The sequence below is a fragment of the Lichenostomus cassidix genome, chromosome 1Aa (assembly GCF_008360975.1).
Source record: "Lichenostomus cassidix isolate B80296 chromosome 1Aa, HeHo_3.0, whole genome shotgun sequence".
In the NCBI taxonomy this organism is placed as follows: Eukaryota; Metazoa; Chordata; class Aves; order Passeriformes; family Meliphagidae; genus Lichenostomus; species Lichenostomus cassidix.
In genome coordinates this window covers 21,792,920-21,819,968 of record NC_139480.1, presented here as the reverse complement: position 1 = coordinate 21,819,968, position 27,049 = coordinate 21,792,920, and the positions used below count along the sequence as shown (strand labels likewise).

At 39.5% G+C, this 27,049-nt stretch overlaps 1 protein-coding gene across 6 annotated transcripts in view; it reads left to right on the top strand.

Annotated features, from left to right (window-relative positions):
* Positions 1-275: 275 nt before the first annotated feature.
* PTPRZ1 (protein tyrosine phosphatase receptor type Z1) overlaps positions 276-27,049 on the top strand; it is a 135,844-nt gene continuing 109,070 nt past the window's right edge. For 3 of the 6 annotated variants that reach the window (XM_085042294.1, XM_085042279.1, XM_085042272.1), the window contains exon 1: positions 276-870. In XM_085042294.1, the coding sequence (XP_084898420.1) occupies positions 813-870 (58 nt within the window). In that variant the 5' untranslated portion in view covers positions 276-812. The remainder of the gene's footprint in view (positions 871-27,049) is intronic. The other 3 variants (XM_085042302.1, XM_085042287.1, XM_085042310.1) reach the window with 2 other exon arrangements.

The following is a 27,049-nucleotide window of genomic DNA, read 5'->3' as shown; positions in this document are numbered from 1 at the left end:
CTGTGTCCCGGTCCTCGACCCCGGGCCCATACTCTGCCCGCAGCGGCCTGAACCCCTCTCAGTCCCCAGGGCCCCGTTCCCTCCCTCCTGCATTTTGGGAGGGGCGGGGGGCTCTGCTCCTCCCGCCCGCGGGTGCGCGCCACCGCACTCACCGCGCACAGCATCCCCCCCGCACACGCACCCATCCACGCACACCCACACACACACACACCCGCACCCACCCACGCACACACACCCGCACACACGCACCCACCCACGCACACGCACACACGCAGCCACACTCACACGCACGCACCCCCCGCACCCACACACACACACACACACACACTCTCTCACACGCGCGCAGACGTGCGCGCCCGCCCAGCGGAGCGCGGTCTCCGCCCCCCCGCGCGCACACACATACACGGCACACACATACACACACGGCACACACACACTCATACGCGGCACATACACACATACACACATACACACACACACACGATACGCACACACACTCGCGACACACACATCAAGCGGACATCCGCGCACACGCACCCGCGCCCGGGCACACCGCGCACCCCGCGCTCCCCCGCGGCCACTCGCGGCCCCGCCATGCGCTGAGCGGAGCCGCGGCCCCGCCAGCTCCCAGCGCCGCTGATCCCGCCCGCCCGCGGCGTGGGGGTGGCCGCCGGGCGCGGCCGCGGCGCGGAGCCGGATCCCCGCGGAGGAGAAGTGCAGCAGCCCGCGGAGGCAGGCGGGCGGGCAGGAGGCTGAGACAGCCGGACAGCAGGCAGTCAGGCAGTGGGAAGGAGGAGAGGGACGATTTGGACATGCTCATTCTCGGGCGCTTGGTTGCCTGCATCCATCTCATCTGTATCCTCAGAGTGGGTGAGTGATCTCTGCATGAATTATCTTCGGGCTTCGAAACAACTTTTCTCCCCAGGCTCCGGTGGGTTTTGGTCCCTCTGATCCCTTTTGCTTAGATATGCCGAGCAGTCCCTTCCTGTTCCACACCGCGAAAACACGCTGTCAACACCGCGGGTGGGAGCGTTTCTCCTACCTCTTCTACTTCAGCCGCCGGGCTGGAGGATGCGCGGTACCCCACGCCACCCCCGGCACCGGCGGGCTGCTCCGGGGGGGCTCGCCAGCCCACCTCGCCTCTGCTCCCCCAGCGCGCCCCGCCGAGCCCTCCCAGGGGTCCGGCCCCGCTGGGCTGCCTGCACCCGCCGGGGAGGGACCGGGTGTGCGCCGGTGGCGGGGGGAGAGAGAAAATCCATGCCCAGCAATGCTGAAACCGAGCTTCTTTGGGGACGTGGGATGTGAGATGTTGCTTTAGGCTCTCTCATGAACTGTTCCGAAGAGAAGGGAATGGTGTAAAAATTTCACAGCAAAAAAGGGCTCGTTCTCCCTGAACGGGTAACGTCAGTGATTGCTTTAAGCCATGCAAAATATGAGTCGTTCATTCACGTGGGACCCCGCATACAGAATATGGATTCATATATAGATTTTAGTAGGACTGCTTACATAACCAAATTCATTTTCAGCTCATGCAGACCTGTGCAACTGGAGTGCATCCTAAAAATCGTGCAATGCCCTGTTACACGGTATGATGGTTATTATAACCAGCATGAGTCACTTGATGCTGTTAGAAGTGCTCTCTTCAGTACTTTGTCAAATAAATATAGCAGCTTAAGTGGTAGGGCTTATATCTTGTTGAGTGATCATTTTGAATTATAAGCTTTTATCAAATAGATCACCAGAAAATACCAGTTGGCTGCTTGCATTTCAGTATGAGGAACTTGGGAGCTTCACCTCCTTGTGTACAAAACCACTCTTACAATAGGTCTGTGGTGACAAAGTAGTCACTAACCTACATTTGTCACCCAATAGGTGGTGCTGCTTCTGAAACCATGTAGCTCTATAAACAAAGATCGGGGTTAGGTTACTCGCAGTGAAAGCAATTTTGAACCAAGTTCTGCTAGTTAGAGAAAACTTATTTATAAACATAGTCTACTTACTCCAATTCTCTTACTGCCAGTAATTCTCTTACACTATGGCAAAGAATGGCCTGTTACAAAACTTTTCGTAAGTTCTCATAATGTCTCTCTTAGATCACCAACCTGTTTCCTAAAATCAGATGTATTCCCAAGACTACTTAAAGGAAAAGAATTAGCAGGTGTTTTCACATGTGTGTGGATGTATATGAAAATATTTGAGAACAGATGAAGTATACAATGATATGATCATAATGTAATACAACTCAATTCAATTTTGGAAAGGACTTCCCTATTCAGGTGATCCTATCACATTGGAAACAATGCAAGACATAAACATAACTTTTGTAACTTTTTTTTTGTGTTCTAAACAATTTCATCTAGCATCTTATTGCTAACAAGCTGGTTTTATAGAATGTAATATTTTAGTATTGTTTTATGTATGTTTTATTCATGAATTTACATGATCTGACAGGATGGGAAAAGGTTTTCCACTTATACATAAGATGTAAGTGCAGCTACTTTTTGTTTCTCTACACTGATACACTATTGTTTTCAAACCTGACCTGAAGAAGACCCCCTTTCTAGATGTGATGGATTGATTTGGTCTCAATGGTGCATGATTCTGAAGACTCATGAACTAGACTGCTCAGTGTGTTCAACAGTATGATTGTTCCCAAGAATGAATACATTGCAATGAATACCCTGTACAGGCTATTAGATCGATTTAATCGGATTTCATTTGAATATGTTCCTGTTGGAATACCTCTCCATAACAAATGTGCTATAGTCTGATAACATTAGTTCATAGAACCAAATACTTAGTCAGAATTCTGATCTTATTTTCTTATGTGGTTTTTGTTTGTTTGGGTTTTTTTCATAAAATAATAAATTACTGCATATTACCAATGTATGGTTTCAAGGGTTTGGTGAGACAAAAGAACTGGATTATACTATCTGGCTCTTACCCTTAAATATTTCTGGTACAGAAGAAACCAGACCCAGGGCTCTGTGAATGGATTGCTGCTAGAGAGCATGGCAATCTGTCTTTGCACTGTGGAGCCTAGGCTTACTAATGTGAGGCTAGGCAATGTGTAGATCCCACCCTCATTTGCTTGCAGTTTCAAAAAATGTTGTTGAGTCCTCAGCTGGTCCTGTACAGAGCTTTCTAAGTGGTCGTTCCTGATGAATCTGAGTGGGAGATTTGCTGTTGAATTTGGAAGATTCATCAGGGAAATCTGTCTCATATGTGTCCAAAAAAGACAAGGCAGCCAAGTCAGCCTCACTGAAGAATAAACTATTAGAGCAAATGGAGGCAAAAAGTTCTGGGAATGACAAGACAGTGACAGTTCATTCTGTGTCTTACTGAAGAAATGCTTAGGAGCTTAATTCTAATACCCCTGCTGAGTTAGGAACAGCACCTTCCTTCACAGTGTTATTGAAGCAAAGGAACTTGATTACATCAAGTAGTGATGCAATTTTTTATGGAGGAAGGTATTATCTGAGTACTCTCAGTGAGTGCCATTCAGTGAAGTTCAATGGAACTTGTGGCATGAGATGCTATTCAGTCACAAGTAAGAGCTCATAAGAAATCCTAGGCAATTGTTTGTGAATACTACTGTGTAGCTGAAGATTTCCTATTAAGTTCTTTCTTTTACTGAGATTAAAGGGAAAAAAACCGAATCCTACTTAGACAATTCTTTGGATTTTATATTTTTATTTTAAATGAGAAATTTATGAATCTGTAGTCTTCAGCCTGCATATATCTCAGGCTGAAGATATTCTTTGAAAATCTGCTTGGCTTACTGATGTGTTCCATATAACTTGAAAGTAAATGAGGTGTGCCTTTTTTGTGCCTTTAATCATGTTGTTCCGATGGAAATAATATCTGGAGTCTTTTCAATAAGTAGACTATGAATCTCTGTAGGCAAGAAAATGTTCATAGAAAAAGGAACATGTTTTAACAAATTACACTGTAATTGTGGTAAAATTTGAGTCAAACAAGTGTAAATATTTAGGCAAGAGTTAAAAATATTCAATGCCCTCTCTAGCAAAATGTATGGGTAGTTTCCCCAAATAATGTAAAACATGTCTATTAATGCACTAATCTGCATCTTACTGCTATCACTGTTTAACCTCAACCAGGGTTTTGCCTTTCAAAATGCAACTAATTAATCTATGAACTGCTTAATTAGTTGTGTCTCGGTTTAATTTCTCACTATCTGGAAAATATCTCTCTCTTATTTTTAGTTTGTTTCTGGCATCCCTGGCCATGACTTTGTTTGCACAAATGTAGTAACATTGCCCTAAATATTGTTATTTTTCTTATACATCTGACATCAGGACTATATTTCCAAGCTATCAGGCAGCATGCACTTCAGTATCAACATGAAAGCAACGTCTCTGCACTCTTTACTGGATGGTCACAACTAAAAGTAATGAGAATCTAAAGCACAGCACCACTTTGGCTTCCTAAATCCAATCACACTTTGTGTTCATTCTCACATCCACGTGTTTAGACTCAGTAAGCCCTTAGACTGTTAAAGGACTTTGGGATAAGATCCTTCTTTTTTGCACTAACCTCTGATTTTGACAATATTTTTGTAGGCTGGTTATTTGGCACACTTCAAACTGAATTACATCACAGTAATATTAATATATATTACTTCTAATGCTTTAGCACATTTTACATTTAAGATTACATGTTCCTGTGGATGATGATACGTTGCTTCTGTAGAGAAATTTAAACCTGCCATATCTAAAACATAAAAGCTGAAACACAAAGATTTTTAGAACTGATTAATCTTCTACTTTAACTGTCTTTATTATGGCTGTATATATGTTACGCATTTTTGTACTGTAGAGATTTATATATACCAAAATGTAATTCTACAGTATGGATTTATTTTAGGTTCAAATACTGGCAGGTATGAAAAGTGATGAAATGAATGTAATTTTAAAATTAATGTCAGTATAACCAAATATTTACTCAGCACACTAGTCATCTGTAGGACATATCTGAAATAGTTGTGTAGCTTGCAATGTTGAATCAATACAATTTATAAGGAGAGTTTTCTCAGCTGAATCTGGCCTTACTTCATCTCTGAATTTACCCTTCTATCTGGATTCCTGGAGAGAAACTAAATAATATATATAAGATGGTAATTTGAAGCTATTATAATCTGTATTGTAAATTAGGATGTTAATTTATGAAAATAGGCACTTGCCCATTTTTTTAAGGAAGGCTATTTCCAAGATTTTCAGTGATCATCATTTAAGTGGCCACTTCCCACTATGAGATCTCTAATTAGGAATTTAAGGGTGAACAGATTCTGTTCTTTCCCTGACAATTTCAATTCCTCTTCAAATGTGCTGTGCTTCTCAGTATTCCCCGTAGGGCCTGGAAGTCTGTGGCAGTTCCGGAGCCCCCAGCTCCCATTTAACAGCTCTGTTCTCACAGCTTCGTGCACCATTTATGTGGCTTTCCTGTACAAGACATCCTTTGGCTATTCAATAAGCTTCTTTTCCCATAAAGACAAAAGTTACCTTTTTGAATACGTGTCAAGCCTTCTGTATTAGAAAGATGAATCTACAGGAAGAAAAAGACTTACAGTATTAAATAAACAAAATCCACTAAATGAAAGATAGCAAATATTTCAAAGGGGCTGGGACTATAAATGAAACTTGGCTCCTGCAGGTTGTTGGGGAACTGCTGGCAGCAGAATACTTTTGTAGGAAGGTATGGTGCTGGTTGCTTGTTGAATACAAATTACTGATGTTGGTCCATTCAGTCTTGAGGCTAAAGTGGAAAAAACTGGAGATTTTAGGAACAAGGTGAGGGTTTATTTTACTTACTTTGCATCACTGGTTGGTAATTGTGGCACTGTTGATAGAGGCGAAATAGACCTTTTAAGTAAAGCAGACACTCTGTAAAAGTGTCACAGATTATTCTAGATGAGGCATGCCTCCCAAAAGCTCCTACATCATGCCCATACTTGACTTTGGTTATCTTTGATCCATGGGAACTAGCTATATTTCATCCTACAAATCAATATTTTCATTACTGTTTTAAGACCCCAAGAGCTATTGTTTGAGTTAGGTAATTTTAGAAATCATTATTGTGGTGAAAGTCATGGGGGTGATGAAAGTATTATCCTACATCTGATGAGGAAAGCTCGGCAGTGAAAGTAGGATGCCTATGGAACTTACATGTCTGAGCCCAAAATTTTGATCAAGGGGTTCCCTGACTCAGCTAGTACCTTTGATGGTTTCCAGGGAAGCTTTCAGGCAGCTGTAGTTCCTCTCCTGCATGTGTCTTACCTTAACTTATTGTGTGCATCTCCATGCCTCTTTAACACCAAAATTTCATTGGATCCAAACCCAAATGTCCTTTCAGATTACTTTCCTGAACCTTAAGATAGAAAGGCTTCCCTAAATACATGCTGACACAAGCAGATGTCTTGATCTGGCTGCTGCTGCTTCTGTCAGGACAAAGGACAAGGTGATGGCTTTGTCACCTTCTCATGTTGTGGGCCAGTCACTGAAGCATTTTAACAAGGTAGTCTAGAGTGAAGGCCTGTTCTGAGATGAAGGGATTTGAATCTACATCTTCTATCTCCAAACATTAGGTTTTGTAAAATGAGAAGGCACTTCATACTTCTTGTGTGGTATGAAGCAATTTAGCTAAAAGGCTTTTTTTTATTTTTTAAGTATTTTGAGGGGATACTGGACAAGATATTGAAAGAGAAACCTATTGAGGATTGCTAAGCTATTGGAACCCACATCTGTTTCTGGAATTTTTGGAGCTGTAAATGGAACCTGGGAGAGTTTGCAAGAAAATTTTCTGTCATATAAATTTGCCTTTTTCTCACTGTTCCTTAAGCATCCACATCAGGCTTTTGAAGCAAGGACTCTGAATTAGTAAGATAGCACAACAAGATAAGAAATCTGAGTTCTTATGCCTGCTCCTACCCAGTATTTTGTTATCTACTTGCTGGATACAGTGCATAAATCACTACCACTGCCTTTTCTCCGGTTGTGCTCTAAAAGGAGGAGATTTCACGTGTTTTTTAATAGTTCCAGATACTGATTTAAAGAAGGGGATTCTAGGCTGCACTTCCAAAAGCCTAACCTCTAGAAGGTGGGCAAAAATCAAATGTATTTGCACAATTTATATCAGCTGTCCTGGTCAGCTGAGTATGGTTTGGGCAAGCCAGTTTGTTACTGCACTCAGCTGCTTAGATTACCCAAAGACTGTGGAGCCCCTGAGCTTCAAGGCTTAGGAGCCTACTGCTGTTGCCTGACTGGTGGGGGATACTGCTAAAGCCGTCTTGCAGTTGAGTTTTTTTGAAGTCCAGGCTATTGAGTACATCCTTTGCACCACAGTTTCAGATTCAGCAGCTCAAAAACAGGCAAGATGTGGTTTGCCTACTTGCCTTACAAAAAGCACTATTTCCCTGTCTAGATTTTTACAGTATCCAGTTAGACATACAAGGGGGCATGTTTGGGATTTTTCCTACTACCCTTTATATATCACTAAACGTAAAGAATGTAGTTACTTTGAGATTTTCTCTGTGATATTGAAATATTAAAGATTGTATTGTGAAGATAGCGTTCAGCAGTTTATATTTCTATATGAAGATGCTAGAACTTCTCACCTGACTAGTGGTGATTAAGATTTCATTAAGAGTTTTGGGGAGCAGTATATCTGTTAGTAATTGGGCTGTGAATTTTCACCCTCGTTGCCAAAAAGCTTCTGTTAAATGTTGAATTACCTGAAGGCAGAAATATAAAGTAGGTAGCATTTGAAAAGGTATCCATCTTCACTGCCTCATTTATCCATTTGTTGAGATAGGATAACAATAAAGCAGTGAAGAGGTAGTTAAACAGTGACATCAAAAGGGCAAAATAAGACATCCAGAGTACTTTTACTGTGTTGAAATTGTATTACAAAAATTGGTCTTCAAAATGCTATAAATTAAGAAAGTTGCATAAAAATATATCACATCAAATGTATCTTAGTGAAGGACATGCTTTTGTAAATTCCCTAACAGAATGTGACAAAGAACTCCTGACTCATTTAAAATTTTTGTGGAAATCATGGCAAGTTCTTCAATCAGGACAGATTTTTTTTGTTTTTTAATAAGCTATCAAGACCAAATGAAGTATTTTCCTAGAGAAAATGGAAAGATTTATTGAATTTGTTGAGATTTAAACTGGTTTGTATCATAATTCTTCAGAATACATTTTCCCAAAAATTATGCTATTTTTCAAAGCTGTCAACTCCTTAAAAAGATAAATTTATAATGTTCTGCAGGGGCAGCATATACTGAAGAAACTGAAAGCTTTTTGGAAGCTAAAGCAAATACTTTGAGAAAAAATTAGGCCTTTAAAATCAGCATTTAAAAAAAGACTTGGTTCTTCAATTGCTTTATATGCTGAACTCCATGATTTCAGCAGAAGTTCCCAAAAAGAGAAACATCTGCTTACTGAGACTAAATAGCTAATGATCAGAGTAACAGCTGGCTTTATAAAAGGGACCCAACATTACTCAAGGCAATTTGTCTTCTAGCTCCATCCCCAGACTGACCAACTGTGTTTAACCTATTTCTAGCCATTTAGAAAAGTCATTTGCTTCCAAGTATATGCCAGTCATTTCTGTGAGTTCCTTTTGTAACTCTTACTCTGATAGACATGTCTAAGTATGATAACTAACAATTTTGTCAGGCTGGGACTTCCTGGGAGGCCCAGGAGCCTTCTTCCAGCTTTTTGGAGCACTCCAGGTAGGTGTGTTTGACATGTGATGCCAAATGGTGCACTCACCACACAACTCATCCACCTGTCATTTGCACAGAGTTTGGGGTGTCTTGTGTGGTCTGTGCTTACCTCTTTCTTTATAACCTTTGAGTTTTGGTCACTACCTTTGCGTTTCATGTATCTTGCAATGTTGCAGAAAAACTTAGTGTTGTTTTGTTAGGTTTTTTCCTAGCACACCTTAGGGTTTGTGTTTAAAATGGGTATCACTGTGGATCCACAGATCACAGTAGTTACTTCTGGCTCATGTGCACCAATAAATCCTGGATGAGCACCAAGGAGAAAAAGTTCAGACGATCTATTTAAGTTTTAGCATAGCGCTGACACAAATCCAAATGGCTGTAATGTGCAAATTTGTACTGAAAATATGAAGAGGGTTCCTAAACATTACAACAGTGGAATTCTGAAAAGACTTTCCAATGGTACTATTAGGAGCAAAAAGTCAACCTGGGGGGTTTTTTTTGGTTTTTTTTTTTATTTGTTGTAATTGTAGAGTACCATGCTTTTTATAAGAGCCTGTGGCACCTGAAGCAGGAGAGAACCCCGTCAATGATCTAGGAGCTCCTGCCAGTGAACATGGCACAGTTTCAAACTGTGCTAAATAAGAAAACTGAGCAGTGTGCACCTGGCTGTGCCAGCCAGCTGCCCACCAAAAAACATAAACTAGTCATTCCTCATGATGGACTGGTACATTTGTGCGCTGAGGTACTAAGGACTGAGTGCTCATATTGCATCTCAAGTACCCCTCAGCATTTCAAAATGCATACAAAAAAAAAAAAATAAAAATAGGAGACTATATATCATAAATACAATTTCAAGTTATGAGACTTAAAAATTTACATTTTGTGTTTGATTATTGTATTTTGAGGCTGTTGACCATTCTCTGTTTTCAGTAAGATTACTTTTACAATGTAAGAAATCCTTTAAGAAAAGGATTTGAAATCACTTGTGTGGTTATATCACTTCAGGGGCTAGTGGTATAGTTAAAACACTAGCCAACTGAAAATCTTAGCCAACTGGCAATGTTCTCACTCTCTCACCTCATACAACCATAGGAGATTTCAATTAATTTTATTTCACTGTCAAATTTTGCACTGCCTGAATTCTGAGAGCATTCTCAGGCTCCTCTGCCCATTGCTCATTAATCCTCCTGATGTCCACTTTATATTCTCATATAAATGGTTTGGCCTCTCTGTCAGCCCCATTTCTCACTACATGCACATTTCTCCAAAGACACAGGCAATTATGTAGTAGTTTATGCATGTAAAATTACTCTGGCAGCTTACTCCCTTACTCCAGTAAGGGTTCTCCTTGATTGGTTTCTGCACCCCTTTTAAAGTCAAACTCTCACATATCTGATACAATTCTTTCTCCCTGTTTGTTCCTCCTCCTTTATTTGGGATGAAGAAAAAGGGGATGTTGTTTTTCTTACTGCTTTATCTATATGGTAAAAAATGAAACAAACATAAATTAGTATGTATTAGAACCAACCAAACATTGGGTAAAAAATGTAAATTCCTTATTTTGTTTCTCTGTGAGTTTTATTTTCTGCACTGTTGCTTAATCAATTTCAAAGGTTTATTTTTTGATGTGTCTTGATGAGAGACAGAAAAGATTTTTGTATTTAGAATATGCATATTTATATTTGACCAGAGGTCAAGACAGTATTACATTCAACAGAATTCATTCAGGAATACTTAGACTAGAAATTATTCTTTTAATCCATTAGGGAAAAATACATCCGTGAAACATTCCTGAGGATTATGCAAAGATATCCTTTAATCTGAGTCCTTTTTCAGTGTTTTCTGGTTTGTGCTATCCACTGTGGGATTTGCAATGTGTGAATCAGCAAAGCGTGTTTCCGTGTGGCAGTATTCATCTCTGTCTGACTGGGAAGTTTCAAACATTTGTGTGAGGTGATAAGACTGTGACACAAAATCTTCCAAAGATTTGTCTGAACAGTGGCTGTGCTCGTGGAAAAGGAGGTTTAGATTAGATAAAAGAAAAAAATTTCTTCACCTTAAGGGTGGTCAAGCATTGAAACAGGCTGCCCAGGGAAGTTGTAGAGTCACTGTTCCTGGAAGTGTTTAAAAAAAAGTGTGGATGTGGCACTTGGGGATATGGTAAAGTGGTGGACTTTGTGTTTGGACTCAAAGTTTAAGTTTGGCTTAAAGGTCTTTTCCAACCATAAAGATTCTATGATTCTATGACAAATTGCAACAGGAACAGATATGCCCTGTTTGTTAGGAATATGTGCACATCTTTTATGATCTGATTAGCTTTTGCAAGTATTTAAGTGTTTACTGTAGGAAAAAAAATTTATCACAGTTAACAAATTGCAACAGCAATTTAGACCAGATTAAAAATATCCTTATTGCCCAGCTGAACGGAACAAGACAGGTTCAGCTAAATCTGGTGAAGCTAATAAGGCAGTGATGCATAACAAATAGTTTCATGTTACATGCAGTCAAGTGAAATATAGGAAAATTTATATGGAGCAACCAGAAAATCTAGTCCTGTTTTTGGTGAATAAGGTAATATGAGTTAATTGTTTTTTTTCTAATATGATCTACACATTCTATCACAGTTGTAAAGAGTGCATTTGAACAAAACTATAATCCAGGTTTTCATGATTAATTAATTCCTTGGATGTGAAAGAGTTTTTCGAAACACATGTAGCCCTGAAATATGCTGTTCAGTTGAAAGCAACAGGAAATTCAGCCTACTCAGAGAATGATTAAATCAAGGAGGTTTCATCGTCTTGCTGTGGAACTCAGAACGTTGGGTTAGGCATCCTGCTTGGTGTGCATGGACTGGGGCTGATAGCAGCCAGCATGCCCTGCACTGGGACATGCAAGCTTGGCTGGTAAAATAAAGATCAGTGTAGACAATAAAACATGAAAAAATAACGAACTGGGACATGCCTCTCAGGGTCACATATTGGAAATAACTACACTGAAACATCTTGTTTAGATGGCTAGACTTGTGGAATTCAGAATCGCTGATCTTACTACCCTAAACCAGCTATATTATGCTGATACTAGAGACTATTGTCATCTAACAAACCCACAGTCATCTAATAAACCTTTCCCATGCACTGGGGTTTGAACCACAGCTGTGGAGGGGCAGTATGATCTACAGTATGACTGAGCAAAGCTGTTGGGAATGGATGACACTGCTGATCTGTACCAGGCTAAAGATGGGAATTGTAGAAAAGTTTTAAAGAGAAAACCTAACTATTCAGTCCAGTGGATGTGATAAGGTGGTTCAGTGCAGCATTTCCAGGTGCTAGACTAGATTTTTGCCCTTCCTTCTTCACTGCACCCCTGCTACTCTGCTCCAGAGCAGCCGCTGCCACTGTGTGTGAGTAGCAAATCCCAAGCAGCAAATCCCTGGTCTCCTCCTTCTGCTGTGGCTCCCTGCCATCTTCCCCCACTACACCCCCACAACACTGTCACTCTGTGGCTGCAGTAGGGGTCTCTCTACTGGGATGGACACAGATGTGCATTTGGCAGCCTGTACTGCTGGATGGGCTGCTCTGTCTGTGATGAGCAGTGGGCAACAAAATACATTCTCTAGGTTGGTTTAAAGCCTTGGGTCAGCAGCTGGACCATGCTGGATTATATCTGTCATAAAAGGAGTGATACTTGAGATTCCAGTCCCTGTCATTGTGGTTATTTCTCTCTTTTATCTAGCTATCCAATATAAAAATCACCAGAATTTATATATTCTCCTGTAATTTTGAAACCTGATGAAGAATGCTACTATATCTCCTGGTCAGGTCAGTCTGGTACTTATCTAGGTCTTCTAGGCATCTCTGTTACCTGCTTACTCTGCACCCATGAAGTCTGCATTTTTCAGTCTTGGACCAGTTGCTGATTTTGTTGTGTTGCAGAAAGTGAACCAGTTAGATACAAAAGTGCATTGCAACTCCCCCAGAAAAGTGTGTAGCTGTATCATTAGTCTGGGTAAGAAATGTATGCATTTGCACCATCCCTGTTGGAATAGCAGGAGGTTTTCTGCCACAGGCAGGTATGGCAACTGAGTGAGCAACTGCTGCAGTGCCCTGGAAGAAAAGACAGCATGTGCTCCTTTTTGTAGCAAATCAGATGCTGTAGATGGCCTAGAGACAGCAGATGCATTTCCCCGGTGAGTCACTGAGCTTCCCTAAAGCCCCGTTATCTCCAAGGCTTTCAGCTGAGGTGAAGCGTAATATGCTGCTCCCAGTACAGTCAAAACCTTAAAGGCTTAGTCAAACCTATAATTAATTAATGCTTGGGTAAGACTTAGAAGATATTTCACTAGATGAGCACTAAGTCTGTTGCTAATGATTTTAAATCTATGAAGCAACTTCTTAAAACCCTTTGAAATTGGCAATTATAATGTTCTGTCTTACATAGGAAAGCTTTGATCACTCCAGAGCAGGAAATAAATGCATGACTTAAACTGAAGAGATACAGTGATAGAACAGCAACAAACTGTGAAATGCAGTGGCATGGCAGAGAGCCAGAGGAAGATTTGCTGTTGCTCCTTCCAAAACTCGATTTGAAGTCATTTCAGTATTTCTGTGTTGCATAAATAACTGTGAAAGTCCTAGGAGGTCTGCAGTTGCATGTGCTTACAGTCTGAAGATAAGACTTAATTGAAGAATTTTTGCTTTCATGTCCTCTTCATTTTTTTTAATTCCTATGCAATTATAAAGCTACATTCTGACAGCCCTAGAAGTGAACATAAATGAAAATCTGACTTGTTCCATCCCACATACTTAAAGATGATTTGAAAAAAAAAAAGGTTAAAATGTGTCTGAAACCCTATTGTTTTCTGTTCAAGGGTAGTAATATTTTGCAGAGAAACTTAACCAGGTTAACTAGAAGCTTCATTTTTGCTGTGGTATTTTCTGAGAGCAAAACTTGTGAAGCTATTTTCTGTGCTTGACTAATGCTTGTTGTGGGTTCAGCAATGACATCCACCAAACTGTTTCCCTAACTTACTCTGTTTTTCATGAGGTCATAAAAATTAAGAAAGTTTTTAGGTATAAAGCAGTGTGGTATTTGCTTGTAAACTTTCTACACTTCCTCAAATAACTTTCAGTTATTAATGTGTAGAAGAGGGAAAATAAGAACATTTCAAGAAAATAAAAATGCATTCTAAAAAGACTGCTTTTAAGGATGTATGGATATTTTAAAGCTACTGTAGTGCTGTCACCTGCATGTAATGTGCACCTGTTGGATGCATCTTCAGAAACATTTCATTTACTTTAATTAATTGCATAATAAATTCTCCCTAGTGGCTGTTTGATTAAGTGAGAAATAGTACAAGCTGCTTCTTGAGGGAGCAAATATTATTGTAATGGTTTTATATCATAACAAAATAAAGTTACATCCAAGTAAAATGAGGGGGAAAAAGTCCCTATCTTTAATTATCCATAAGCATTCCACTGAGGGATTAAATATTAGCACTGTGCCTATTGATGCAGTAATAGTACACTTTAGAAATTTTACAAACATTTGGAAAATTTATGACTGGTTATGGGAAATACAGCCATTTAAATTACACAATATATTTATGTATTGCATACACAGATTAATCCTTTAACTGGGATTTTACATGTGTTGGATATTTAAACAAAAATGAGATCTGAGGTTAAACGGACATGTGAAGATGCTGTATAGTCAGGAAATTGCTACCATTTATTATTTATGTAGTTAAGTGCATCTGTCAGTGACCAGGGTTTTGTTGTGTAAGGTACCATATGAACTAGAACAGGAATATGACACCTGCTTTAGTAATTTAGAAATACATAACACACAGAAAGAGAATCTGATAGAACAGAGAAAATGGGAGCTACTGCTGAGAAAAAGCCATATATAAACCAGTATAAAAAGCAGTTGAGTTGGTGAAGCAGCAGTTTGTCATATCTTTTCTAGCTATTCCTGCGTATCAGTTTTCAAAGAGGTGTTGAAAGGATCTGTATCATTTCCACATCTGTAAGGCAGAGGCAGTAATACTTTACTCAAAGGTACTTTCTGCGAGCATGTTCACATTTCTGAAGCTCTTTCAAGAGGGAGAAGGTTGGCTCCAAGTCACAGGTTATAGGGCAGTGTCCCACTGCAAGGAGGTTTGCAGGGAGCCTTTTGCAGCCTCTGAGACCCAAGGTGTGGTGTGTGGAGGCAGCTCTGTTTGTAGTCCCCTGGAGCCCCTGGTGCAGCCCCTTGTGTGCTGTGCCAGCCCCAGGCAACGCTTGGAGGCCAGGAGAGGCATTCACCTGGAGACCTAATGTATCCTGATGACTCAGTAGGAAACTGAAAATCCTGAGACCTTGGACCTGAACCTGTCAGTATAAACTTGAACATGTTATTTTACCGCCTGTGCTTGTTTGCTTTCTGCAAAGCTGAGACAATATACTTACACATTGGTTCAGGGGCAAAAGTACTGCATAAATACAAGGGTGCAGACACAGTATGGTGTGAACATAGGCATGTGAGCAGCCGGGGTGTCCTGTTTAGGGTGAAAAAGGGAACCCTTTCAGCACGAGCACAGCCTTCCTAATGCTGTATGACTTCGCTTAGGGGACACTGCAAGTACACTTACACCTGAAAACATGGGTCAGAACAGCTGATCTGAACTTTTGTGGTGGATCCTCTCTGATCATAATCCTAAATGGAGGTTCTCACTCTGTGTGACCAACTGCTACCCAGAAATTATGGGCTGCAACAAGTTCTCATACCTCATGGTCCCTGAATGTCAGCATGGAGAAATGTGGCAATATCAGGTAGGTATTTGCTGTGTAAAACAAAGCTCTAACATCTCACAAAAGGAGCAATTACACTGAATGGGGATATCACTGATGTTATTTTATCTAATTGCTGTAAATTAGTGTTCATATGCAGTGTATAGCTGGAAGTAGGGTAGTACAGTCATAACATATTGACAAGTTAGGTTTTCCTCATGCGTAGCAGTCAGTAAGCTTGGGTCCATGTGTCATGATTGATGATAATAAAAATACTGATACTGTATCATTGTATGACACTTTATCCTGTGTCATTTTTCTTCATGTATCAGTCTTTTTCATGCTACAAAGGTAGCATGTGAGCACAGGTGTAGTGGTTTCCATATATTTTTTTCCCATTAGCTGCCATCTCAGTTCAACAAGGTGTTTCAACACACATTTTCCAGGTGGTTCCTTGTTTTAAATGAATGTGTACAGCTTTTCTCTCTCATCCCCTCCCTACTGCCACATCATGGCCCCCTGCATGCTTCAGTGTTTGCTGCCAGTGACCACACTGCAGTGTCCTGATACATTTCTTGTCTGTGATTCTGACTTCAGCGAGGTGATGCTCTGTATCCATTGCTTGTACTTCAGAAATAAATGTTGACTTCTAAGTTGTGACCATAAACGCAAGTACTGACATGGACAAAATTTTAAATTGCACAAGTGAGCAGTGGATAAAAACCTGCATTTCTTGTATTCTCTCTTAAAAAAATAGCATATGTTAAAAAATGAATTGAAGAAACATTCCAGATTTCTGTTGTCTTCTGGAAAATGATGACTTATGGGGTGAAAACAGTAAGAAAAGTGGTGAAGTGGTGGGTCCTGCTAGCAGGAAGAAGAGACTAAATGGTAGTTTCCAGGGTCCTTACTCTAGAGTTTGTAGAAATCCCGGAGGAATTGAGAGAGTAAATGAAAGAAAAGAACAGGAAAAAAAAAAAAGAAAATTAAAGGAAGAAACAGGAAGGAGGGAGTGAAGAAGTGGGGGAGAAAGGAAGGAGTAAGTTTACAAATGAGACACATTTGGCACTTGTGCAGCTTCTGTTTCTCTCACGTTCTTTAATTCGGGTGCTGCTGCATTCTGCAACTACTTGTCATTTGTAAGTACTAGAAAAGGAGACTGGGGGAGTCAAATTACTGCTGCTGCGACTTCTACAGGCATCACATCACCAAACCCAGAGTGAAATGGAATTAAATGAAGCAAGTGAACTCCAAGGTTTCAATCTCAGATTTTTTTGACAACCGTTTTCCACATGGTGAGGAAAATGAAGAGGGCAATGGTACCATTTCTTCTTCTTTTTTAATAAATGCAGACAAGTGGCATTTATTGCAGAGCAATTTATGAGGGCCTCATTCATCACAACAGAGAAAGAAGTTCAGAGCATGAGCTGAGGAGTCTTCATTTGTTTCTAACAGGAACTGTTCATGTAACTTCCTTGGCATCATCGCCACAGTGATCTCTAAATTCACATGGGTAATACTTCTAGCCAGTACATGATGAATGAATTTTAGAAAGACACTTGTTGACACTTGCAAGGAGAAATTAAGTGATGAAACAAGAAGAGCAGTGATGGGTTTGGGGAAGGAAGAGACATTACCCCCTGCCCACTTCCCCACACTTCCATGTTGCCTTGGCCTTTGAGGGTGACCTTCAACCCCTCCTCTCTTCTCCTGCTCATAGGGAACTTTATGCACTCCCCTTCCCCTCCTTCTTTTTCTCAGCACAACATCTGGCTGTCACCCAGATTCCCTTCACAAAATCCTGCTCTTCTAGAAGCATGAACAGTTCTTGTGTGAGGATAGGAGGGAGTACTGCAAAGTAGATTCTGGGTAATTGTCACTCACTGCCTGTGACAAGCATCCATATCTGAGATTATCATGTACATTTTATTTGTACAACATACAGTCTCAATGCAGCTCAGGTTCTGTGGATTTGTTGGCAATATTTCAAGTAAATCATTATAATAGTTGTTAAAAAGTGATTGTTGACAGTGATATTCAGGGTGTAATGACCACTGTAACCTAAAAAATTCCAAGGAGCTTTATTGTTCTCAAAAGAGAAATATGTGTTATGCTGAGAGGTAATTTGGTTGTAATAGTACATTTCATTTCTAATGAATGCATCCCAACCTATTGCTGCCTCCTTGAACAATATGCAAATCCAGGATTTGATGGTAAAACTCACTGCTCCTATGCATGGCACACTGCTGTCTCTCTGGACAGGACATGGATGCATATTACAGATTAAAATTAAGAATATTAAACAGGGACTGGAGGTTTTCACAAAAATTTACAGACCTTTGGGAGTAACTCTTTGTGAGGAAACATTTGAAGGGAACTAAAAGCCTTGAACTTGTAAGGACCATGTTGGGAAGGGTTTTAGTGTGCAACAGGGAGCAGACAGGCTGGCATGGCAATACATTCTGTAAATTTAAGTTTTTTTTCAGTGAGATAATATTTAGAAACAAATTTCAGCTAAATTTCACAATTACTTTAGTTGGAGAAAACAACTCTAAATTCTTTTTGATGCAGTAACTATAATGAGTACTGTTTTAAGAATCCACCCAAGGCTCCAGTCATGAAAGAACATGTGCTTGACTGGGTTGCATTCACTCTATAAAATAAAACTGAAGTTCTGCTTGCAGCTCTAAGGAGATCTCCATTCTTTTTCCTCTATACTAGAATTCCACGATGGCTGTGATGAGTCTCCTAGTTTTCTGAGGAAAAAAAATTGAAAGAGAAACAAGCTATAATTTCCTGTGGAAAAACAAAAATAAGTAAAGAAAGAAATTGTCAGGGAAAAGGGCATAGTAGTGCAAATCTTGATCAAAAAAAATTCTTCTGCTCCGTTCTAAATTGTGTCTATAGAATTTTTGATGTAAATCTTCTAGGCATTAAAATCTTCTGATGTATATTGTACAACAAATAAGTTTTTAAGAGCAGGATAATACTAGGGCGTTGTAGTTTAACCCCAGCCAGCACTAAGCCCCACACAGCCATTTGCTCACTCCCCCATCTGCAGGATCATGGAGAGAATCAGAAGGATAAAAGTGAGAAAACTCATGGATTGGAGATAAAGACACTAATAAGTAAGGCAAAAGCCCCACACAGAAACAAGGAATTTTTTCTGCCCTTCCCATGGGCAGGCAAATGTTCAGCCACCCCCAGAAGAGCAGGGCTCCATCACACGTCACAGTAACTTGGGAAAACAAATGCCATCATTACAAACATTCCTCCCTTCTTCCCTCCATTTTGTATGCTGAGCATGATGCTGTAGGGTCTGGAATATCCCTTTGGTCAGTTGGGTCACCTGTCCTGGCTGTGTCTCCTCCCAACCTCCCAGGCACCCCCAGCCTCCTCTCCAGCATGGCAGCATGAAAAGGATAAGAGGCCTTGGCTCTGTGCAAGCCCTGCTCAGCAACAACAAAAACATCTCTGTATTATCAACCCTGTATTCAGCACAAATCCAAAATACAGCCCCATAACAGACACTATGAAGAAAATTAACTCTACCCCAGCCAAAACCAGGACATAGGGTAAAAACTAGTATCCCAGAGCTACTCCTGCATTTAAGTGACTCGCATGCTCAGAAAGAAATTTGAAAAAAGTTAACTGCTAATGCAAATGACCATATAGCAAACTAAATTTCAAGGAGAGGATTGATTCCAATTGCACATGATCATCTGCTTTCTTTGATGTAGAAAAATATCCAAAACATGGCCAAAATGTGGAGTAGTCAGTGCTTGCATGAGAATGACCTATTCAGCATACACCAGTGTAGCCTCTCAAGAACCATAAACATAAAAGTAGATATTAAGATACCAATAAAATCAACAAAACCTTTTTTCCTACAGTTATATTCTTTCATTGCCTTTCCTCTGAGTGCTAATATGGTGTTCATAAGAAACCTGACATATTTTAGTGAACTAATAAAATTTAATCCTGACATAAATGAACTAGTATATTGCCTGTATAAGAGCAGTGAGCCCATTGTTTTGGCAATAAGCCAGGCACTTCTGGATAAATTAAAATGCAACCCTTTCATCACTGCTTGATTTAGCAATTAGTTGACATCAAACTAGGAAACATGCACTAGAAAGAGAGTACAGAATGTGATTTCTCCATATTAATATGCTAAGCTTTTTTACTGCATATCTATATAGTAGGCAGAATTAGTACTGATAGGATTTCCCTATTTATTAAAAAAACCCAAAAAACCCTAGTCATGTTAAAGTGTTATTTTGCAGTTACCTGGCATTCAGCATAGATAAGATATTCCTTCAATCTTAATCTAGTTATGACAAAATTAATAATGAAAAGCTTTGAGAAAATAAGTGTGTGACAATTAATAAAAAAGTAGGTTAGCTATGAGGGAGTTTGTTTTGCTGATGATGACAAGGCTCAGCCTATAAATCACCAGTATGAGAGGAGTATGCTGAGAAAAGACAACCAGAAAGATAAAGGTAAATTACAAAATATAAATGAGACCCTGGGGACTAGGAAGATACTGATGTAAATCAAATCTGAGATGTGGGCTGAGGCACAAATGTATAGGTGAAAAGCTGAGCTTCAATTTGATACAAGGAAAAGGAAATGTTTGAGAAATGATCTGTTATAGGTGGCCTCAGAGAACAATTCATCCATCATTCAGCAAACTGCTGACAGCTTGCTTTCCCTGGGGAGTTAATTGGATGACAGCCACCTGCCCTTAGCTGTCATTTTTATAGGAGCTGAGAAGCTTATTCCTACCACCATCAGGGTTATTGTGCTCACCTGACACCCAACATGCACACAAATAGGTGTCTGCCACTCTGGGACAGAGAGAGCCACCAAGAGTGGACCAGAGAAAGCAACATGGCTGTTAAAAAAAAACTCTTGGTCAGCTCCCAAGGTGGCCCCAGGAAGGGGATCTGAATGCTTGGACAGCTGAGCCATCTCAGCCATTGCAGCATTGATTCTTCACTGACACAGGAGCCTGCCCTAGCAGCATGTGAAGGTATGGGACCCTGGGCTGGGCTGGGCTTCGTGTGGTCCCTGTATGGGAGCAGGTTATTCAGAGAGATTAAAACATTAGACATCTGGAAATAGGTGTGTATGAAGTGAAGGTTGGCAGGAAGATTGAATGGACAGCTTAAACTTTTGAGCTGTAAAATAAAGCAAAATGAAAAAGAAAAATTAGGAATGAAAGGAAGGAAGGAAAGAAGAAAGAAAATGAACTAGAAGACAGCAGAGTGAAGTTTGGGTCCTATTCTGAATTAACAAAGGACTTCCTTCAGAAGATTTTTGGTTTTTTTTTCCGAAAGCTCTGGGGTTTTTTATACTTTAAGCTTCACATACGTGCTGTAGTTTCAATTCCCTTTTTTCTTGTTGAAACACTTGTGTCCTGTTTTGGAAAGGTATGATGATTTTGTTTTGCTCTTCAGCCCAGAAATAAGTTTTACCAATGAAGAAGTAAAAATGACCAGATACACTCCCTCTGGTCTTCTGCATGTTAACCTCAGAAGTGAACGGGTTCAGGTAAATAAAAACCCACGATCCTTTCCTAATACTACAATCCCTTCTGAAAGCCAAGATACATTTACATGAAATTTGGAATTTCCAGTAGATTAGACCATTCTTTTTTTTTTTCTTTCTAGTCTCCACTGTAAGATATGTTTGATGCTGCCATGGACCCTTTCCTCTGTTGTGCCTCACAGTACAAGAAAGGGAAGAGTTAATGATGATCAATGTATTCTAACCATTCAAGGACCAAATGCCCTCCTTTGGGATGAAGTTACCTATTTCTTGTTGAATTCAATTATCTATAATACAAGCCTCCTGAGAACTTTCAAAATGCACTGTTTGCACAATTGTATGTAGCCAGCAGACCTCCCTGATATGTGCCATCTTTATCTAAAGAGAGCATTTTCTTCCTGCTACTTTCATATGCCAGTTTCTTAGAGTGGGTGGAAGGGTGGGTTAAATTTAATTTCTTGTTTTCTTTTCTTAATTTGCTTTGGTACACTTGTGCAGAAACCCATGCTTTGGAAAGAGACAGTACTCTTTGTCACAGATTATATATAACTTCAAATAATCAACATTTGGAGCTTGGAAAATTTGCATTTCCTATAAATGAAACCATATATAATTTATATAATGATTTTTCACAGAAAAGGTATTTTCTTTTTATGGAAAGGCTTACTTTGATGTAAGTCCCTTGAAGCTGATGATAAAATTGAAGTAACAAGGTAATGGATGGGGAGTTCCAGAGAATATTGTCTGAAGGATTAATGCTGAATTGCAGAAAGCTATGTGGATATATGAAATATATTTGTTATTAGAGATAGGGTATTTATGGACTGAAGAAAGATATTTTTCCCAGTTTCTTCTCACAGCTATCATTGCCTGTCCTTGCACAACAATCACTTAGAAACTCTTAGGACTTACTTTTTCAGATGAGTATCAAGATACTTGATTTCTTTCCAGATTCATTTTCAGAGTAGAACTTAAGGTACAACTTCAAGATTACCTTTGAAGTCCCAGGCTGAGGTTACAACATATGTGCATGCATGATTATTGATGTCATTTTAAGAATTCTAGAATTCTCTCACAGACAGAATAAGTGGTTGAATAATTTACTCAGAATAAGCAATGCCTCTTACTAAATTCTCTATTTTCCTTTAATAAGAAATTTTTAGTTTATTGTTTTGAAATCATTCTTAAGCCCTGTATTGGGATGAGCAGATTGTTTAGAGCATAAGAGGTTCTTTGCTTTCAAGGAGAAGAGGATAAGAGAAAAATTTCCTTCAGTTCTTTTGTGGCAATTGTGTTCAAGCTATTTGAAGACATTTAAGATTAATTTTAATTAATTTTTTGTACTCTCAGATTGTACCTGAACTTAATGATCTCATCAAAATCAGTGGAAACACTTCCTGTTTCTTTAATGGAGCAACAGTTTCTTGTGGAGACGTTTGGTTGTGTAAGAGAAACAAGAAGGAGCTTTATAATTAAAACTGTTACATAGTAGTCTGACTAAAAAGTAATTTAGGGATTGTCAAAGAAACTAGCAATTAACTCTGAACTCTGTAAAATTTCTGTCCTTAAATATAAAAAAGGGATCTCTTCAGTTTGTAATTATCTTAATGGGCTATAAAAAATAGGCTCCAGATAAAAAAAAACATTTCCTTTCATTAAACCCCATGAGTACTGTTAGATGGAAAGGGTTTTACTATGAAAATATTGGTCAACTTAAAACGTCAGTGTGATTGTGTTAGGAAAACCCCCCCAAATATGGATCTCATTATTGAAAATTCCTCCACTTGTACACAGCAGTTTTGTAGGAGCAGAAGCTGAAGAAATAGGTTTGGAAACCAGCAGAGGGAGGGTTTTGTGGAGGGAAGACATGATGTCAGTTAGCTGTAGATGAGCTCAGAGGGGTGGAAGACTGAAGATTAGATGACAGCAAACTCAGAAATATAAACCAAAGCATTTTGGACAGATTGTGCATTCCTCAATGCCTTTGGACTAAGAGACTGTTCAGGAAAACTCTGACCTGTATGCTGTAACATACCCCAGACCAGAAGGTTAGCCCAACAGGACCAATCCAGATTCCTCATAAGATCCAGTTTTCTCAGGAGGTGTATGGTACCAGCAGGTGTATTGCTGCTTTTCAGGGAAACATTTTGAAAAGGATTCATGTCATTTAGGTGCACAGTCCTACAGCAGGAGCATTTTAATTTGGAAGACTTAAATCTCCCAAGACCTTTTTCTTAAAAATTAATTCCTAATAATGATATATAAACATAGTTACAGTAAATCCAATACCTAGGAGACCTTTTCCTGGCCTCTCTTTCAGAGTCCTTGAATGCAAAATTGTAGTTATGTCTTATGGACCAAAACTGATTTCAGTGGTATGCTTTAAACAAAACAAAAACAAACAAACAAAAATTAAAAGGGGCTGGGGAAACAGAAGTACCATTCTTATGTTTGTAAGTCTAGTTATGGCAAGGTCAGCAAAGGCAGACTGTATTGAGGACACTGTATTGGTCAAGTGAAGGTATTACATCTTCATTTTGGTTTAGTTGTGACAGATGTACTGCTGTGACTTGTAATTTTTTTTTAAATTACTTGCAGATTAATTTAAAAAAAGGTCATGGTTATGGCATAGCAGAGTAGCATTTTTGTTGTACATAGGATGTTTCCAAACTGTTTTAATTTTGCTGCTAATTAGTCTAAGGTAGTTGGATAATGAGTATTTATTTTAAAAGATCACTTTAAACAGTTACCTAAAATAATTTTTTCTTGCTGTTTACCTAATTTGCAGGGTTTTTTCCTGTAAACTGTATTTTTGGAGAAAAAAAGTATGCATTTTTTTTAAACTTTCATCACAATATCCATGTCAGCGAAAGCTTGACTGCCTGTTTTCTCTGCAGACTTATGTAAATTTTCAGGGACCTTGTGTGAATGGAAGGAGTCTGAATTTGTGTCCATGGTAATCTGTTCAATGTGTAGAGGAAGTTACAATGGCCTTAACCCATGAAAAGGATCAGTTGTTTTCATGGAAAGCAGTCAAGACATGCTTTGAATTCAGATAGTCAACTTAATCAGAGCTGGACTTTGTTCTGTAAGGGTTTCTCTTTGAAAGAGCTGAATGCTGGTCACCTGCTACAATCAAAATACATCATTCATCTGTAAAGGGGCATAAAAATTTAACAGTTAGCTGAAGAATGGATACATCCCTGAAACAAAGGGAAAAAAGTCCTGCAGTTATTTACAGTCTTTACTTGGGCATGTAGAAGCATGAAAATGCCACAGTCATCCACTGATTACCTTTCTTCAGCCACGGGCAGCTGAGTGCATTCATGCCGTGCTTCTGTAGGGCTGGGAATTCAGCAGCACTTCTCCACACTGCCTTCCTGGGTGTGGTGGGAGTCCTGCCTGGGCAGGAGCGGCAGCACACCTGCTAGGCAAGGCACAGAGGGGTTCGGGCAAATGTGGGAATTCAGAGTTGTATATCAGCCATGAGGGGTCATAACAAGAATTAGAGTCTAGTCCTCCACCTCATCTTGATTTTCCCCAGACAAAATGGTTTTGCTGGTACAGCTTGCAGCCCTGGTAAGAATAAAGTGATTGAAACTATATTCCTTTTTTGTCTTTTAGTAAAAGAAATAATACATATCATTTGAGGTTTTGTTCCTGCATTTAAATGAAATTAGAGTACAAATATTAGGAAAAGTATAATTAGGCAACCTGTTTTTATTTGGCTATTCAGCAGAAATTTAATTGGGAAGATTGAATAATACTTGTCACAGCTTTATCTGTTTCAGCTAGTGAAAGTAGAAGACCCTTCTGCTCCATATATTGATTAATCTGCTGCAGAATATTTCCACAGATTAATGGTAGATTTGTATTAGGGATGGCTTGCTTTCAATGATGAGAAGGATGACATGGTTAAAACTTAGAAATACAATAATGTAAGAAAATAGTTCAGTGTCTATAATTTGTGCAAGGTTTTTTTGCAGTATCTATCAAGTGCTACTTGGACATTTTCCGTGTTACCTAAATAAATTTGCCCTATCGTTGCATGAAGCTGCATTTAGAGAGCATTGTAACTCCATTTCCTGGCCTTCCTTGAAAATGGCATTACCCAACAGCTTTACAGTGGGAAGAGGCAGATCTTTCAATGCTGATCTCTGAATTAAGACAGCAAGGACAGCTGGTACTTACCCCTAATCCAATTAAAGAGCTGTAAATTCCTGGAATTATTTTCATGAGAACTCCTGTGCCCAGTGCATGTCCACCAGTGGAGACGTTTGGACATTAAAACTGTGATGGGAAACATGGCAACTGCTCAAGGTGGAAGAGAGAACATCACTGATGGAAAAATCACAGTGTAAGCAACAACATAATCTCATCCAGACAGAGGAAAAACAGTTAAGTACTGTAATGGCTGGCATTTTTACTGGACATTTAAGTTTCCTTTCTCCATGGGAGAGGACAATAGCAGCAAGGATTTCCTTAAAAGTTGCAATGAAAGATAAGAGCACAGGCAGAGGTGTACTGTTAGGGAATATCTCAGATGTCTGTACAGGAGGCATAGGGATCAATGGCCAGATCAGGCTGTTCTCTAGGTTCTCCTGGTCAAACACAGTTGCACAAAGCAAAATGTCTAGAAACTGTTCCAGCGAAAAAGCAATAATAATAGTAGTCACTTAAATAAATCTTTGTAGAATAATTGGGTTTTGAGGATGAATTGTACAGTGAGGAATCACAGAATTGGAGCATTTGAAAATGCCATTGTCCACAACATAAAGGATGTGCTCTGCAGTGTTGGTTAGGCCAAAATCTGCTCTACCCTATTCTCTTATAAGGGCAGTGAAAGACAGTATTGTCTAAAACTAGCATTTGCTCTTTGAACAAGGTGGACATTGCAACACAAAAGTAAGTGTCATGTGATCCCAGTTCTATAAGGTAGCTGCAACTGATGGATCTGAGATTTTCCTATGTATCAGGAATATCACTTGAGTCACATTTTGCTTCCCTGATGGAATTTCAGAGTTGTAAGGGGGACATTGTTAAAGAACATCAAGGGACACACTCCTGTGAATTGAAGCAATGGAAGAGTCAGTCATATAACTTTCTCCAGCCAACTTCCCAAAGTTAAGTTTGTTGTTTACCTGGATATAAAAGTAGGTTGTCTATCACAGAACAATAAGTGGTATTTATTTTAAGTTTAAATAGTAGTTTCATTTCATCTAGGACAAATGCTGCCACTGTTTCCAACACCATGGATCATTCATGTGTGGTATGCAGATAGCAGGAACAGCCATGTCGGGTCATTGCTTAATTCAGTATTGTCTGACAGAGGCCAGTGCAGATGTTTCAGAAGAATCGACATGAAATCACACAGTAGGTAGAAGTGAAATATGCCCCAATCTGTTCTCGTATTTCTCATCTGTGCCAGCTACCTTTCAAAATGTATTGTGGTAAGCCCAAGTATTCCTGACATCCTTATAATTATTTCAGTCTTCATTTAGCTGTTATCCTGAGCAGTTCCTTGCAGTGGTCATTGCCTAGCCAGATGTGAATAAAGTGAATCCTTTCACTGCTTTTCTTACTTTCAACCTCCTTGTTAATGCCCCCGGGTGTTCTTGTTCTGCCAAACAGAAGGGAACAAAAGTTCCCAGTCTTCATCTTAGCAACATTCATTATTCTTTATATTTGTTTTCTTTCCAAAACAAGCATTCTTCACTTTTTCCATCTCCTTTATCTGGAAATTTTCCATGGCCACTTTCATTTGTGCTCCCTCTCACCCATATTATTGTGCTTAATTGTTTTCAAGAAGGCAAGATCAGTACAGAATGCAGTTTTCCTGATGAAACCACACTGATGATTTTTTTTTAAAGGGTAATAGTACTTTTTCTTCATCATTTCTCAAATATTTTCAAATTTCTGCTTGGACTCCAGCTATACACTGGATTAAGAACTTGATTTAGCTGTTCAGGGATGCCCT